Source organism: Benincasa hispida, chromosome 8 (assembly GCF_009727055.1).
Source record: "Benincasa hispida cultivar B227 chromosome 8, ASM972705v1, whole genome shotgun sequence".
Classification (NCBI taxonomy): domain Eukaryota; kingdom Viridiplantae; phylum Streptophyta; class Magnoliopsida; order Cucurbitales; family Cucurbitaceae; genus Benincasa; species Benincasa hispida.
Genome location: NC_052356.1, coordinates 58,805,218 through 58,822,531, shown reverse-complemented (window position 1 = coordinate 58,822,531; position 17,314 = coordinate 58,805,218). Strand labels below are relative to the sequence as shown.

Here is a 17,314-nt window from a genome sequence, read left to right as displayed (position 1 = left end):
ATAAATAAAATAAAAGATTCATTAATATTTGATTTTATCGAAATATGCTCCACATTTAAAAAATGCATTATTGAATTAAATTGAGACTTTTGTGAAGCGAGAGTGAGATTAGTTTAATGTAATATTAACGTATGATTTTTTTTAGAAGTCAAAGATTTAATGTCTCGTTTTATAATTGTTGTATTAAAAAAAATAATGACTATTTTATCATCGTATTTAAAATCAAGCCGTTCATTATATTGCTCGTTAGGCTGTTGACTTTCTGTCTGCTTTTGATCCTTTTGTTTCTTCTATTTCAAAAAGTTGATTGGAGGGGTTGGAATTTCTTGTTTCTCTAGATGGGTTTTAGATGTTATGAACAATGACATTATTCCTCCTTTGCCTCTTGAGTGGAGGGTTTAATGACTTTTCTTTTAAAAAGAAATATTGACCGAAGCCTTTTCAAAACCATTGCTTTCAATTTTGTGGAAGGAGGTAGGATTTGACTGACTATTCTTCGCCTCAATGCCATCTCATAATGGGTGCCTACAACCCAAGTCAACTACATCCACATTGAAACTACAATTTTAATCTTAAATTTTTTTAAATATTATAATTTAACCTTTGAATAAATTCGCACTTAAAATATTGTTTAAATAAGCTCTCTATTAGTAGTGGATTATTGAAAATTGAATTGAGAGTGAAAATTGCAACACTTATTAAAGTTTATGACTTAATTTAATGATATTGAAAGTAATGAGTTAAGAACAATTCTATCATTCCAAATATTTTTTTTTATATAATACACAAAGATCGGTGTATCAAATATTACCCATGAAAAATTTAAACACATATGCAAAATGGAAGTTGATCCATCTAGAGAGATGGTCTTTTATGTCCAAGTACTAATAACATCATCATTTCAGTATTATAAATTATTGCATGAATTTCAATATTGATCTAGAAAAGTCACTTTTGGGTGCTCCAATCTTTTTCAAATGAGAACACATTGTGTAATCGGAGAAAATATAGTTTATAGAGATGCTTTGTTGATTATTTATTACCAATTTGACTTATAATATAAAATCAATTTGAACTCATTTGTAGGATTGATTTTTCTATGAACGATTATGACCCAAAGATTTAGAACTATTATATAAACTTTCTAACTTTAGAGGCACCGTGTATTCAGAAAACATATTCTCTAATAATATTGTTTGTGAACGTAACTGACACACTGTTAGTAGATCACGTATATATGTGTATTGATTTTTCATAACAGAACTTATATAAAATGTATGTTAATGACCAAAAAGCCATAATTTGAATCTCAACTATGGCTCTACTAAACAAACAAGCATGAAAGTTATCTTCTATTATCATGCTCATAGAACAAACGCGTTGACTAATCCAATAATTGAGACAACAAAAACGACCAAAATAAACCATTTGACAAGTCAAAGTTCACTCCACAAACACATAAACACAAACCAAATCCAATCCCAAGTCCAAGTCCTTAAACATGAAATTACTTAAATACCCTTTCCACACACTACATTTAGAATTTTCCTCCCTATAAATACCCTCTCTCCTCTTCTCCTTTTCAAAACAAATTAATCAAACAGAAATGGGTGGTGGTGTAGCCATGCAAAAGACACTGCTCATAACCGCCGTAGCTCTGATCGGAATCATCACCGGAGCTGCAGCGCAGAACTGCGGGTGCGCGGCGGGGTTGTGTTGCAGCAGGTTTGGATTCTGCGGCAACGGCGAAGATTTCTGTGGGACTGGATGCAGAGAAGGGCCGTGCAATATTCCCCCACTTACTCCTAGTGTGAACGACGTGGTTGTGGCGGATTTTGTGACGGAGGAATTTTTCAACGGCATTATTAACCAGGCGGACGCCGGTTGCGCCGGCCGGGGATTCTACAGCAGAGCTACTTTCCTTGAAGCCCTCCGATCGTTTGACCGATTTGGAAGAATTGGATCCGTTGACGATTCCAAAAGAGAAATCGCTGCCTTCTTTGGCCATGTCACTCACGAGACTGGACGTAAGCATTTAATTCTTTCCTTCCTCTCTTAAATTTATTTGCTCTCATTTAGTCTCTGAATTTTAAAACATATCTAATGAAATACAATTAAATGGTTAAGATTCATTGGATAACTATTTGATTTTATATTTTTAATTTATGAAAATTAAGCATATCAACATTCTTTCTAACTATTTAATTTTTAATTTCTGAAAGTTTTAAAAAAACCAAATCAAGTTTTATTATTATTTTTTTTTAAAAAAATTGTGTCTGTTTTTGGAATTTCATTAAGTGAGTTTAGTTAAGAAAGATGAAACAGTAAGAAAACAAACATAATTTTTATTAAAAACTTAAAATTAAGAATTAAATAGTTATCAACTGCAATCTAAATTATTATAACTTTAATTCATTATTATAACTTTAATTCATAAACTTTGAAATGTGTATATTTAATCACTTTAAATTTTTAAAAGTTAACTTTCAATTTTGTACCTATTAAGTACTTTACTATTCAATTTTTTTAAAAAAAAACTAATTGATCTATTAGATATAGATTAAACTTATCTCAAATGAAATCCTAAACTTTCAAATTCCGTGAATATTAAAAAATTAAAAAAACTTAAATACTAAAATGACACTTTTGAAAAGTTAAACAACCAAATAAACACAAATTCCAAGAAATTCCAAGGTTTATAGACTCTATTAATTGTAATGTAACCCAATCAAATTCTATACCTACATTAAGATTTTAATTCAGTATTTATGAATTTACATATTAGAGAATATTAGAGAAGCAAAAAGATTGTAACTTAGAATTGTATTGTACAACAGATTTGTGCTTCATAGAAGAAATAGATGGAGCAACAAAGGACTATTGCGACGAAGAAAACACTCAATATCCATGCAACCCAAGCAAAGGGTATTTCGGGAGAGGGCCAATCCAACTTTCTTGGAACTTCAACTATGGCCCGGCCGGGGAAAACATTGGCTTCGACGGCCTAAACAACCCTGAAATCGTGGCCACCGACCCGGTGGTGTCGTTCAAGACGGCGCTGTGGTACTGGATGAACTTTGTGAGGCCGGTCATTAACCAGGGCTTCGGCGCCACCATTCGAGCCATCAATGGCGCCCTCGAATGTGATGGTGCTAACAATGCCACCGTTCAACGACGAGTCCAGTTCTATACTCAGTATTGTGATCAACTCGGCGTTGCTCCGGGAAATAATTTGACTTGTTAGATTTTCTTCATTTTAATTTCACTTTCCTTGTCTGTTTTCTTGTCTTCTTTTTTAAGCTTTCGACCAATAAAATTTCCCATCATCCATACATATAATTCATATCTGTTTTCTCTTTTTGTAATTTCTTCCGCATATATATGAACAAGTTATTACTTCATTTACTTATGCCTCCTTTTGTTAGAATACTTCATATATATATATGTGAGAGAGACGAAATTGACAATTAAGGAATACAGAGTTTATAGAGTATACTTCTCTAAACTCTAGAGTCATAATTGTAAATAATCATAAATAAATAAATATGCTAAATACAAATTCAACGAGACCCCTTATTGAGTTGTTCAAAGCGCCCATTAACAGATTCAAGGCATTCTATATATATATATATATATATCGAATCTTCGATCTCAACTGGAATACATGTTAACTGGTTTCTCTCGTCACATGAATAGTTTTTAGTTGAGCCTAGACCTAGAGAAGATGTGCATTGATGTAGTAAGGTGACCAACATACTCTGATGCCTAACTCAACAAAGACAAATGTTGAATAGGGTTGCAACTCCAATTCCTTGCATACTACTACAGGTAATAGAGTATACTTATTTATATGACCCTTCGTATTGTCATTTGCTTGGGTTTGTATACTCATATCAATATCGGAGATGGATAGTGTTGAGGTAGGCCATTGAGATGTAAGGCCCAAGCCCATTTAACAAGAGGTTGGTAGCTAATTTGTTTAGATTATCAGGTTGATTCTTCTGATTTATTGATTGTCAAATATTGTGTTTGTATTCCGTTCCAGATATCTCGATGGATTTCCCTTGTGTGCGTGAGTTTGTTGTGAGAGTTTTCTCCCTTGGCCTTACATATATATATATGGTTGTTTGAGGTTCATAAATATATATAAAATCAAAGGGTTTCTCTCGCATTTTTCCCCTAATGAGTTTATCAATTTATTTCAACCTTTGAGAGATATGTCGAGGTAATCGAGGACAACTCGCTTGAAAATTATTAGCCTTCGTGTAAAGAGTTTGATTCAGTACATTTGACCATATCTCACCCGCCTACTTTCATAAATACAAGTAGAGATGTCCATAGGACGGGGACCCACCCCCCTAAACCATTTCCTGTTTCCGCGAATTTCTCTATGGAGAATGGGGCGGGGATTGGGTTTATCGCGGGAAAAATTCCCCCCTTTGTTTGTTTGTTTTTTTTTTTTTTTTAAATTTTATTTTAATCAAATATATACTTTTCCAATGTAATTTTAATTGAAACAAAACATTTCTTAGTGCAAATTTCAATAGAATATTATTAATTTTTCTATTAAAAACATCAATCCATAATCTATCAATTATTCTCATTAAAATTCAACTTAAACTTAAATAATAAAAACATCCATCCATAATTTTAAAGAAAAGTTACAACATGACAAAGCCAAACGTGTCGTAATTTTTTCTGAACAAAATGTTTTTTTTTTAAGATACAACAACATGACAATAACATAGTCGAACCAAGTTGCCATCAACGAATTTCATAAAATTTCATCCAACTTTGTAAGGGATTTCCTGGAAAAAAATACAAATATTGTACATATTAATATAAATTAATATTAAAATAATAATAATAATAATACACGAATTTATAACTTACATGTGGATCTCGATCCTCAAGAACATTTTCTAAAACTTTAGCAACATCAAAACTTCCAATAAATTTTCAATTTTCATGAATTATATTCAGAAGTAACAGATAATGATCCAACTCTGATTTGACATTTTCAATATCATTTTCAACATTATTAACAAACTCTTCAAACTTGAGATATCGATCTTTCCTATTAACAAGAGAAGTTGAACTACTACTATAGAAGTTGAACTACTACTCCCATCCCGCCTTGAAGTCGAAGATCTACTGATCTACTAATTGTAGATATAGAACGTTGAGGAAAATAAAATTAGATCAATCTCATCTTAAATCTAGGATCTAATAATGTAGCTATTGTCAATACACCATGAATCACAATCAAATATTTTTCAAGCTTAGCAATCATTTTTTATGCCATTACTTGTATCTCCTCAACATCAAAATTAAGCCACTTAGAAAATTACAACCTAATTTCACAAATTTCTTCAAAAAAGACATTGGGGGTTGGATAACTTGACCCATAAAACAACTCAATCATCAAGTAAAATGGTTATAATCTATCACACGTTTCTTTTGCAAAATTTTAATCAATATCTGAAGGAAGACAATGATTTACGTTGTTTTAGACGAGGAAAAACATCTTTGTATCCCAAAGTAGTTTTGAGCATCACAAATGTTGAATTCCATCTTGTAACACAAAAGACTTAGTTTTTTAGTGCATGAAATTTGTAATTGACGAACTCCTTCAAATTTTTCCTTCCTTTTTGCAGAAAGAGTCCAGAAATGAATAGTACCTCTAATTTATGGTGTCATTTATTTTTGTCTTTTATAATGATTCCATACTATTGAGTCAACCTATTACTTTTTAGTACATTCTCATTATCATCAGTATCTAATGTAATAGGTGTAGGTTGATTATTACCACTTAAAACACTGTTTATTGAGGTTGATTCACTCATGTTTATAGATATAGGAGTTGAACCACGTTGTTCTAATCAATCAAAGATAGTTCTTGCCAAATTGAGCCTAAATCAATTGAGTAGATATCATCATATCAATTATCTTTCTTTTAATCCTTCAAATCTTTGGTTAATTATAATGAAACTAAAAATACAAAATAAGCCACGGTTATCAATGCCATTAAAAATAATTGATGGTTTCTCGGTTCATTAATCACCAGCATGGTTCTTTTCACAAAAAAAAAAAAAAAAAAAGAAGGAAAAAAAAAAAGAAAAAAAAAAGCCTAGCATGGTGTATAACCATTTTTAAAACAAGGTATAATTATTTATCAGAAGACAGAGAGTAGATATAGGATAATTGTGATTTGTAGTTATTTTGACTGATAAAAAGAAAAAAAAAAACTACCAATTTTTTATAATAAAAATATCGAGAAATAGATTAAGAACAAAGAATAAAAAATATGAAAATTTGTGCAAATCAATATGTAATTTATTACAATTACACTACTAAAGTTTAAACTGATCAATCACCATTAAACTATGGAGTTTATTATCATTACAATCTTCTTCGTTCCATGTTCTGTTTTTTACTTTACTTCACTAATGCTAAAAAAAAATTGAAAAGTAAACTAATTAAGACAGCAATTAAATTTTTAGAGGAAAGTCTTCAACTATTTACATATTGTAAATGGACAAGTTTGACATTAATATTGATGATATTAATCGAAATCAATAATTAAAATATTGATGACGATATCAAAATTTTAATTCTATAGATATATCGACACTTATACTAATAAAGAAGATCGTTTTTTGGATAATATGTGGAATATGAGAATTGAATTTATGATATCGAGATTGATAATACAAATATTATGTCATAAAACTAATGGTAACAAAAATATAAAACTTGTTACAAAATTGATAAATAGAGAATCCAAAAAACATAAAATAATAGAAAATTGACACATAAATTTTCATTGTTCATTAATAATGTGTGAGCTACGTCTACCGTGTAAAAAGAAAACAATTTTATATAGTACTAATTATATTATAGAGATTGATGCCTCTAAAAAATTTAGAAAGTTTATAATAGCACACTTTTATTAACAAGTTAATAGGCAGGCTGGCTACTCCTTCACGAGGAGACTTAAATATCTATCATCCCATTGTAGAGCTTGGAATCTTTAAGTCTTCAAGAAAGAGCAAAGCCAAGTCACTCAACTCTCTAAATCCATATCTGAAATCAAAGCATTGGAAAAAGACAAAACTTTGTCCACAGCAGATATTCACAACTATCCCAAAGTTGAGTTTCAGAATATATCTCATATGAAGTACAAACATTGATATGGATACACGATATAGATACGATTGGATATGATGATTAGTCAATTTCTAAATAGTTAGAATATGAATACGTCTAAGAATACATCATTTTAAATATATATATATATATATATTTTCTTCATTTATATAAATTTAACATAGAAAGATACAGATAGCTTGGAGATTTGTCAATTTCTTGATATTACCTAACTACTGTTAAAACATAAAATTGAAGGAAATGGAAATTTCAAACGAGATTGAAACTAACTGGTGGAAAGAAGAGTTTTGAGTTGAGACGTGGTCGACGGTGGGTTGAGGTGTGGTCGATGGCGGTTTGAGATGTGGTTGATGGCGAGCTAAGGCGTGGTCGATGGCAGACTCGATAACTAAAAGAGAAAGGTTTAGACTTTAGGGTTGAGAAGTCAGAAGAGATAGAGACGAAGTAGGAGGAAAGAAGGCTATCTAATTTATTCAATTGAGGGAATGATTTTAATTTAGGACTTTTGTTTTTATTTTTCTGATTATTTTGAGTTATTTTGTAATTATTTTTTCTTTGGTCTAAATGTGATTGTAATTATAATATTAATGTAATTAAGTGAGCTATTGAGCTATAGGCTTCAAATTTAGCTTAATGTGTCAATTTTTTATTTTGTCGTCCCTTCGTCAATTTTTTATTTGTTGTCCCCTTCATGTATCTAGAAGGGGATACACGTGTCTGAAATTATAAAAAAAATTCAGGTACTTCAATTCACATATCTGACACGCATCTGTCATGTATCTGAACGTATTAGTATCAGATAATCTGATATTGATTCTCTGCTTCCTCGAAGTATTTGTACTTCATAGTATATCTCTGAAAGAAGCCAAAAAAAAAAAATAAAATAAAAAATAAAGGCAACTCAGCAAATTTAAGTAGTAAGGGGATGAGAACTCGGCTTTCTTTCATAAGGTATGTTTGGCTCGTCGGCGTTTTAATTTCATAACAGAAATTCAAAACAACCAAAAACTTTCATGATATATATAAATACAAACTCCTTTGATAATGGTTGGTTGATCTATAACTTAAACTAGTGTAGAATTTCTGAAGAACATGCCTTAAATCTTATTGATCTCTTTACGGATTTGGAAGTTTTCAACTGCATCAAAGCGTTGCGGCACAATAAAACTCCTGGGCCTGACAAATTCACAATAGAACTTTTTAAAAAAATTTGGAACATATTCAACCCCGATATTATGAACCTATTCCAAGATTTTTTCCAAAACAACATTGTAAACAAAGCATTAAATGCTACTTATATTGCATTGATTCCCAAAAGTATCAGGCTAAAACCTATCAGTCTAACTCTAAGCATCTATAAAATCCTTGCAAATGTCATATCAGAGAGGCTCAAAATTGTGCTTCCTTTAACCATAGAAAATAGCCAATCTGCTTTTGTTTTTGGCAGATAGATCACAGACCCCATCCTGATTGTAAATGAGGTTGCTGATTATTGGAGGTGCGCAGCAGGTTAAAGGGATTTATCATTAAGCTTTGTTAATAAAAGGAGGTGAAATCAACTTCAAAGTTCGTTGAAACAGTTATACACAGAACAGATCTATAAATACATTTGTAGTCTTTACTTGTGCATGGTAATATACATTGAAAAACAAAAGAAGATAGTAAGACACTCATCTGTAATCATAAAAACTCTCTCCAGCTCTAAATAATCAGCTTCTCTCAATGAATGTAGGCTTTTTTGGGCCGAACCACGTAAAACCTTGGTGTCCTTGCTTCTTCTCTTCCTCTATTCCATCTTCTTGCTCAGGTTCTTCATCTTCATCACCATTCTTGAAACATTTTGGCAACATTTCTTCATCTTTCTTTTTCTCTCTTGTTTTTCATCTAAAAGAAAGAATATCAATTTTGTTAGTCATTCAAAGCAATTAATTTTCAGTGAGTGCTAGTAACGAAATCAGATCGTCGACGTGTAAGGTCAAGATTTTCTTTCACGCGGATTGTGCTTTTAGCACAAGGTTTTAGCCTTCAGCTGCTTTCTCAAAGCAACGAGTGATTTTTTTCCTCTTCAGGCCTTAATTTCTTTTGCAAAGCCCAAAAACATTTTGTTGTTATTAGTGTTTCAAAAGCCCAACAAAACAACAAGTGGTATCAGACTTCAAGATTAGTCAAGAACTAAAAGAAAGTAAATCTTGGAGCTTTTCGTAATCAAAGAAAAAGAAATGGCAGTAGCATGATATGATATTGAAAAAATTGATGGGAAAGGAGATTTTGGCTTGTAGAAAGCCAAGATTAAAGCGATTTTGGGGCAACAAAGGGCTCACAAAGCTCTTGAAGATCCAACTAAGCTATCTATCACAGCAACAGAAGAAGAGAGGGAGAATATGGAGATAATTGCTCATAGTACTCTTGTTCTAAATCTGTCAGACAGTGTATTAAGACAGGTAATTGACCAAGAAACAACATTCAAGATGTGGACTAAATTGAATGAGTTGTATGAGACAAAGAACTTGCCGAACAAACTTTTCTTGAGGGAAAGGTTTTTCACCTTCAAGATGAGCTCCTCAAAGTCTTTGACAGAAAATCTAGACGACTTCAAGAGGATTACAACTGAATTTAAGACTCAAAGTGAAGAGATTGGAGTCGATAATGAAGCTTTTGTGCTTCTTAACTCTCTTCCAGATTCCTATAAGGATGTTAAGACTGCCCTAAAGTATGGTAGAGACTCCTTATCAACTGATATAATAATTTCAGCCCTTAAAATCAGAGAGATGGAACTCCTAACCAGCAAAGAAGATAAACCCAGTGCTGAGGGTTTATTTGTTAAAGGGAAGTCTAAATAGAGCAACAAGGAAAAGGGGAAGCACAATTCGATAGAAGAAGGTAAAGAAAAAAACCAAGGTTAGATGCAAATATTGTAAGAATTTGAGGCATCTAATCAAGGACTATAGAACCTTAAAATGGAAAAATGAACAGAAGAATAAGAAATCACAATCACAGCCTCAACAGAAAAACCAGCAAAGTCAGTCAGGAGAAGCCTTAGTTGGTGAGGACTCTTATTTCTATTCAGATGCCCTAGCTACATCAAATCAAAAGGTAGATGAAGGATCAGATAAGAACCTAGATTGGGTTCTAGACTCAGGGTGTTATTTCCATATGATACCCCACAAGGACTGATTTAACACATACAAAGATCTGGATGGAGGCTTCTAGTATACATAGGTAATAATAACTCATGTCCAGTGATTGGTATTGGTTCTGTGTCACTCCAGCTTGAAGATGGGCCAGTCAAATTACTAAGAAATGTTAGACATGTGCCTAAGTGAAGAGAAACTTGATTTCACTAGGCATGCTTGATACAATCGGCTGTGAATATAGAGGAAAGGAAGGCTACTATGAAGTTTTGAAGAATAGTAAGCCTATTTTCAGAGGGATCAAAATAAATGGGGTCTATGTTGTTCAAGGAGTTAAAAAATTGCATTCAGCCTTAGTTGTGACTACTAAAGAGCCTATTGAAGGAGATCTTTGGCATAAAAGGCTTTCTCACATTAGTGCAAAAGTCCTACAAGCTCTTGCCAATCAAGGAATTCTACCTAAAGGAATTCATCAAAGGCTATCTTTTTGTGAGCATTGTGTGATAGGCAAAGCTACAAGGTAGAGTTTTTTCAAGGCTCAGCATACAACCAAGGCCATCCTTGATTATGTGTATTCGGACCTATGGGGCCCATCACCTTTCCAATCTTTGAGTGGACCAAGGTATTTTTCAACCTTTGTAGATGATTACTCTATAAAATGTTGGATATTTTCCCTTAAACTAAGGATTTGGTGTTTGATAAATTCAAATAATGGAAGACTATGGTTGAAAAACTGTCTAACAGCCAGATAAAGTGCCTTAGGACTGATAATGGGCTTGAGTTCTGTACGGAAGAGTTTAATATTTTTTGTAGACAGCAGGGGATTATTAGACACAAGACTGTCAGGTATACACCTCAGCAAAATGGGGTGGCAGAGAGATTGAATAGAACAATCATGGAAAGAGTGAGAAGTCTCTTATCAGATGTTATTCTTCCTGAGAAGTTTTGGGCTGAGGCAGCATCATACAGTCTATACTCTTAATAGATGCCCTCATGCCTCTCTTGATTTACTAAATCCAGAAGAAAGTTGGACCAAACATCTTCATAATCTAAACAATCTAAGGGTGTTTGGTTGCACATGATTTGTACATCAGAACAAGGGGAAGTTGGCTGCCCGAGCAGTGAAATGTATGTTTTTGGGTTTCATTGAAGGTGTGAAGGGATTCAGAATGTGGCATCCTACAGAAAAAAAGGTATATTACAAGTAGAGATGTCATTTTCAGGGAGACTGAAATGTTCATGCAAAAACCTACTCCAACTGTTACAACACCTCAAGGAAAGCATGATACAATTGAGATGGAGCAGGTTCTAAACCCTACTACTGATCCCTCAAGCTCAGAATCACATTTTGATCAACTATCTCATCATGAAGAAGATGTTATTTCTGATCCAAAGCAAGAGGAACCAGACCTAAGGGGTTATAGCCTAGCAAGAGATAGGCAAAGAAGAACTATAGTGCCCCCTTCAAGATATGATGACTATATCAATTTAGCTTTAAATGCTTCAGACCTAAATAATGAAATTGAACCCTTTACTTTTGAAGAAGCAGTAAGTTGTCCTAAAGCTAAATTGTGGATAGAGGCAATGAATGAGAAAGTTGAATCACTTATTAAGAATGACACTTGGGAGTTGGCTTTGTTGCCTAAAGGGTGCAAACCAATTGCATCCAAATGGGTTTATAAATACAAGGAAGGATTCCCTAATAGTCAAGGATCTAGATATAAAGCTAGGTTAGTTGTAAAGGGATTTACTCAAAGACCAGGTATTGACTACAATGAGATATTTTCCCCTGTGGTCAAGCAAACTTCTATCAGACTCTTACTGTCCATTGCGGCTCAACATGATCTAGAGCTGGAGAAACTTGATGTAAAAGCAACTTTCCTACATGGTTTCTTAGATGAAGTCATTTATATGAGCCAACCTAAAGGGTATGAAGTCAGAGGGAAAGAAGTTTATTTCTATCTACTTAAAAGGTCAATTTATGGCCTTAAACAGTCTCCTAGGTGTTGGAATAGAAGATTCAATGATTTTGTACAGAAGAATGGTTTTACTAAGAGTCCCTATGATAGCCGTGTTTATATAAACACTAACACCTATACACATCCTATCTATCTACTTCTCTATGTGGATGATATGTTACTATCAAGAACAACTATGCAAGACTTAAATCAAGTAAAAGATCTGCTGAAATCAGAATTTGAAATGAAAGACATGGGTAATGCAAACAGAACTTTGGGCATCCACATAATTAGAAATAGAAAATCATGCAAACTCAGCATTCATCAGTCACAATAATGTCTATAGTTACTCAAGAAGTATCACATGATAGAAGCTAAATCAGTTTGTACTTCTATGGCAAATCATTTCAAACTTTCAGCAGAGAATTCAACAAAAGAATTAGACATTGAACATTTGAAGATAATGTCAACTATTCCTTATTTCCAAGTTGTGGGAAGTTTAATGTACCTAATGATTTCTACAAGGCCAGATATTGCTTATGTTACAAGTCTGGTAAGTAGGTACATGGCTAATCTGGGTAAGAGGCATTGGGAGGCAACTAAATGGATAATGAGGTATCTTAAAGGCACTTCAAGTGCTAGACTACTGTATCAGCAATTATCAGACAAAGAACCAGAATTAATGGGGTATGTTGACTTTGACTATGCGATGCGTTAAAATAATGATGTAGAATGTGATGGTGGAATATGCGTTGTGCATGCAAGTTTTCTCAGCGAGATCCAAGTATAAATCCTACTAAGTTGCCTGGTAAGTCCAGTGTCGAATCACAGGGACTAAGGAAATAGAATGCAATGGTAATTTTTTATTACTTTGCTGTAACAAAAAAATCAATGCGTGGGGTGTGTTTTTTACAGTATAAAGTTTATGTGGCGGAGTTGAGAAAAGAGTTAATGATACGAAAGATGCGATGAGTATGCGGGGGAACGGGTTGAGAAGAGATTTAGCTAATACTTCCTAAGATTGCATTCATGCTACATACATACAACAGCAAGTCATCTCTCAATACAAATGCTATGGCTTCTAGTTTTAGAACGCATGCGATGTATGTGATGATGTTTATAGGACTTACATCTAAGCCTCTATTCTTGTCTATGTGATGATGAATGGCACACACATACATAAGGCGACCGCATACTACCATAACCTATCTCTAGGGTGCATGCGATGCATGTTGGCAAACAGAGCTTATCTTTAAGTCTCTATCTCTTGCTTACATAGATCGAATCTTGCTTTCTCAAGTCTAGATTCTAACCTAGCTCTCTCAAGTCTTAGGTTCTTTCTTTAGACTCTCTCTCAAGTAGCTCTAAAGGGGTGATGGACGCAACATAAGACAAGATGATCGCATGCAATGAAGATCCTCGGTCATGTTAGCTAAGTACTTCGCAACCCATTCGAAAGTTTAGTTACTCATCGATGCTTGATTTTATGATGTGGAGATGTGGATGATATGCGATGGTGAAAGTTCTTTGAGCACTCAAGTTTCCTCCGCGGAATCCAAGTGTAAACCCCACTAAGTTTCTTGGTAAGTCCAGGGTCGAATTCAGGGACTTAGGAAAACAAATTGCAATAGTAATTTTTATGAAAACTTTGCGGTAACCAGTAACTCAATTAATTGTTGGTTTGTTGTTGATTGCGTTAATGAAAAATAAACAAATGTGGCGGATTTGAGGAAAGTCAGTTGTGTGATAGATGCACTGAGTATGCGGATGAACGGGTTGAGAAGGTCTTTAGCTAGCGTTACTTGGGAATCGTCAGACTATGCGATCATGCTACAATCATGCACAGCAAGTCATTTTCCAATGCAAATGCGATGCTCCTAAGTCTAGGACGCATGTGTTGAATGCAAAAGTGTCCATAGAGCTTATTCCTAAGTCTCTACTCTTTTCCTATGCGATGATGCAACATGCATAAAGGCAAGGTGACCGCATACAATCATATCCTATCTCTAGGATGCATGCGATGCGTTAATAACAAATAGTGCTTATTCCTAAGCTCCTATCTCTTGATTATGCGTTCTAATCTGACTCTTCCAAGCCTAGATTCTAACCTAACCTTCCCAAGCCTAGATTCTGTCCTTAGACTACCCTCCTGAGTATCTCTAATGGACGAAGGAAGCATACATAATACAAGATAATCGTAGAATAAAGATTCCCTAGTTGTGCTAGCTAAATGCTTCTCAACCCATTCAACTGATTTAGCTACTCATGCGTAAATAACAGAGAGTGAACAGATGTAGAGAAGTATATTCCATTTCGATAAATGATTTGGGAACAAAATAACAATGGAAGTTAAAGGTAGAGAGCCTGGTAGCAATTTCTTGCTGATCGAGGCTTTTACACTGTAAATCTCTATTTGGTTCCAAAGATGTTCCTGATTCTGCAGGCGTCGACCCTCTCTCCATGCTTGAAGCTTCCGACGCTCTCCCAAGCTTACCAAAACAATCTGTCGGCACAACCTTATTCTCTCACATCCGCCTTAAGGTAAAAGAAAATCTAATAGCATGGCTAAACTATGAACAGAACAGTGAACTCGTAAAATAGTTGAACTGGTGGAACCCCTTTTCCTGTCTCTTATACACATCTAGATGTGTATAAGAGACAGGTGCTGGCCTATCTCTAGGGTGCATGCGATGCATGTTGGCAAACAGAGCTTATCTCTAAGTCCCTATCTCTTGTTTATGCAGACCTAATCTTGCTCTCTTGAGTCTAGATTCTAACCTAACCTTCCCAAGCCTAGATTCTGTCCTTAGACTACCCTCCTGAGTATCTCTAATGCTGTCTCTTATACACATCTAGATGTGTATAAGAGACAGGCGCTGAATATTTGTCACCGAAAAGCTGAATGTACTTGTTATCGTTAGCGACTATCAACTTAATTCGGATTTGACTGTCATCAGCTTTTTGTCCCATCATGATTAATTATGCCTTTCACCCAGATGCGCCCACCAAGTTGCGCTGACCAGGTTGTGGCAATCCTTCTTGGGCAAATGTTTGTGAACACAATCACAGCAAGGCCTTGCGGCAATGTTGCGCTCAACTAGTGATTTCCTCTAATCGCAATTTCCGCCTTGCGTCAACGCATATTCTATATAAAAATACAAGAATCAACTGTTTCTATGCGATGAACGCATGCAACCGCAATATAAGAGACTTAATGCTTTTTTAATGCAATTTAACATATTTTATCAACGCAAGCAAGCATTGTTTAAGAACTTAGCCTATGATAACGTGCATTTCTGCCCGTTATCACTCATGTGTATTGTAAAGAGAGTGAACAGATGTAGAAATGTAAGTTCCATTCTATATATGAAATCAAAATACAGAATGACAATATGAAAGAAAGATAAAGAGCCTGGTAGCAATTTCTTGCTTCCCAAGGCTTTTACACTATTCTTCTTTACTCTGCTCAAAAGATATTCTTGCTCTCGTAAGAGTCAGCCCTCTCTCTGTTTTCCACGCTCCCTGACACTCTCTCAAGCTGACCAGGATGATCTTCCGGCGTCTTTTACCTTATCTCGCTTCCGCCTTCTAAGTATAAGGAACTAAGAACAAAGGCTAACTATCTTCTATATGGCTCAGCTGGAATGAGAAATCGAACTGGGCGAACTTCTTCAACGAAGGTGGCCTTCGGTATTTATAGATCTTCAGGGTGAAGAGCTTTTTCTCTCAAATGATTGCACTGATGGGATGTCATTAATTCTCTGTCTGATGCGCCAAATAATTGTCATCGAAAAGTTGAGTGTACTTGTTACAGTGTCGTTAACGGCTTGTCAACTTAATTCGAATCGACCGTCATCAGCTTTCTGTCCCATCGTGATTTATTAAGCTTTCACCTTGATGTGCCGGCTCTATGCGCCCATCTTCTTGAGTAGATTTTCGCGAACGAAAATGATCGCATAGCTTTGCGATCGCAATCTCTTAATGCGCTCGGACGTTAATTTCTTTGGATCGCAATTTCGCCTTGCGCCAAAGTATTTTCTGCACAAAATACATAAGTTAACTGTTTTTAATGCGATGGATACATGCGATCGCAATGTTATAAACTTAATGCTTTTGGACACAATTTTATATCTTTCTACCATCACAATCCTTCATTGTTTATAAATTTGCGCTATAATAACGTGCATTTCTGTCCGTTATCACACCCCCAAATTTAAAACAATACTTGTCCTCAAGCATTGACTAAAGATTTTCTTTAGAAAGTCGACCGCCTTCTACTTTCCTAGATTTCTCAAGGTTTCCTTATTCAAATCCTATATACCAAAATCTCCTTAATTCTTATTCGGGTCTCTTCCTAAAATATTTCTAAAATTTAGGGACCACAAGTTTAATCTTAAAAAGAATTTACTTGTTCCCAGGGCATCGCATGATTTATTTCATAAAAAAAAAATTTCAACTAGGGAATTTTCAAATGATTTTTATCCTTGCGTATATATATATATATATTCCCCCTCTATGATCTTGCGCTGATTCGAGTGATCCAACTACGAGCAAGGCACTCTTACTCAATTTAAACTCATGCCTATTTGGCAACGGAGTTGCGGTCATTTTATTTATGCGTTGATCACGATTCCTACCTTCGTTTTGGCTTGCCCTCACGTGTGTCATGCGTACATCCAACTACGAGTAGGATCTGATTGCAACATTATTTTTTTTGTAGAGCCTAAAAATATCAAGGTTGAAAATGAATACCGCACCCCCAAATTTAAACTCAACAATGTCCTCATTGCTGAAAGATTGAAAGGAGTCATGCAATGCTCTTAGGAAGTTTCGTAAAAAGTCAGTTTGAAAGAAAGTTGGCAGACTACTAACTTCTAGAAATATTTTATGAGATGACCGTCCTAAAATTAAGTTGACTCTAGTATATATGGAAAAAAATAAAGGCATGCGTTTCATCATTGAAATCATAATTGTCAAAGAGAAATAATGCGGTGACTTACTAAATTAATCAATGTGTACTGGTTGCGCCGACTAAAGAGGATGCGATGATAAAAT

General features: G+C 34.4%; 1 protein-coding gene across 1 annotated transcript; it reads left to right on the top strand.

Annotated features, from left to right (window-relative positions):
• The first annotated feature begins 1,577 nt into the window (after window positions 1-1,577).
• LOC120083272 (endochitinase EP3-like) lies at window positions 1,578-3,405 on the top strand. Its single transcript, XM_039038946.1, has 2 exons — window positions 1,578-2,027; window positions 2,838-3,405. The coding sequence occupies exons 1-2, from the start codon at window positions 1,607-1,609 to the stop codon at window positions 3,242-3,244; spliced, it is 828 nt and encodes a 275-aa protein (XP_038894874.1). The 5' UTR covers window positions 1,578-1,606; the 3' UTR covers window positions 3,245-3,405.
• The last annotated feature ends 13,909 nt before the right edge of the window (window positions 3,406-17,314 follow it).

Coding starts and splice junctions, on each gene's coding strand:
- LOC120083272 (XM_039038946.1), top strand. CDS start 1,607: ATGGGTGGTGGTGTAGCCATGCAAAAGACACTGCTCATAACCGCCGTA. Junction 2,028..2,837: donor TGTCACTCACGAGACTGGAC/GTAAGCATTTAA, acceptor ATTGTACAACAG/ATTTGTGCTTCATAGAAGAA.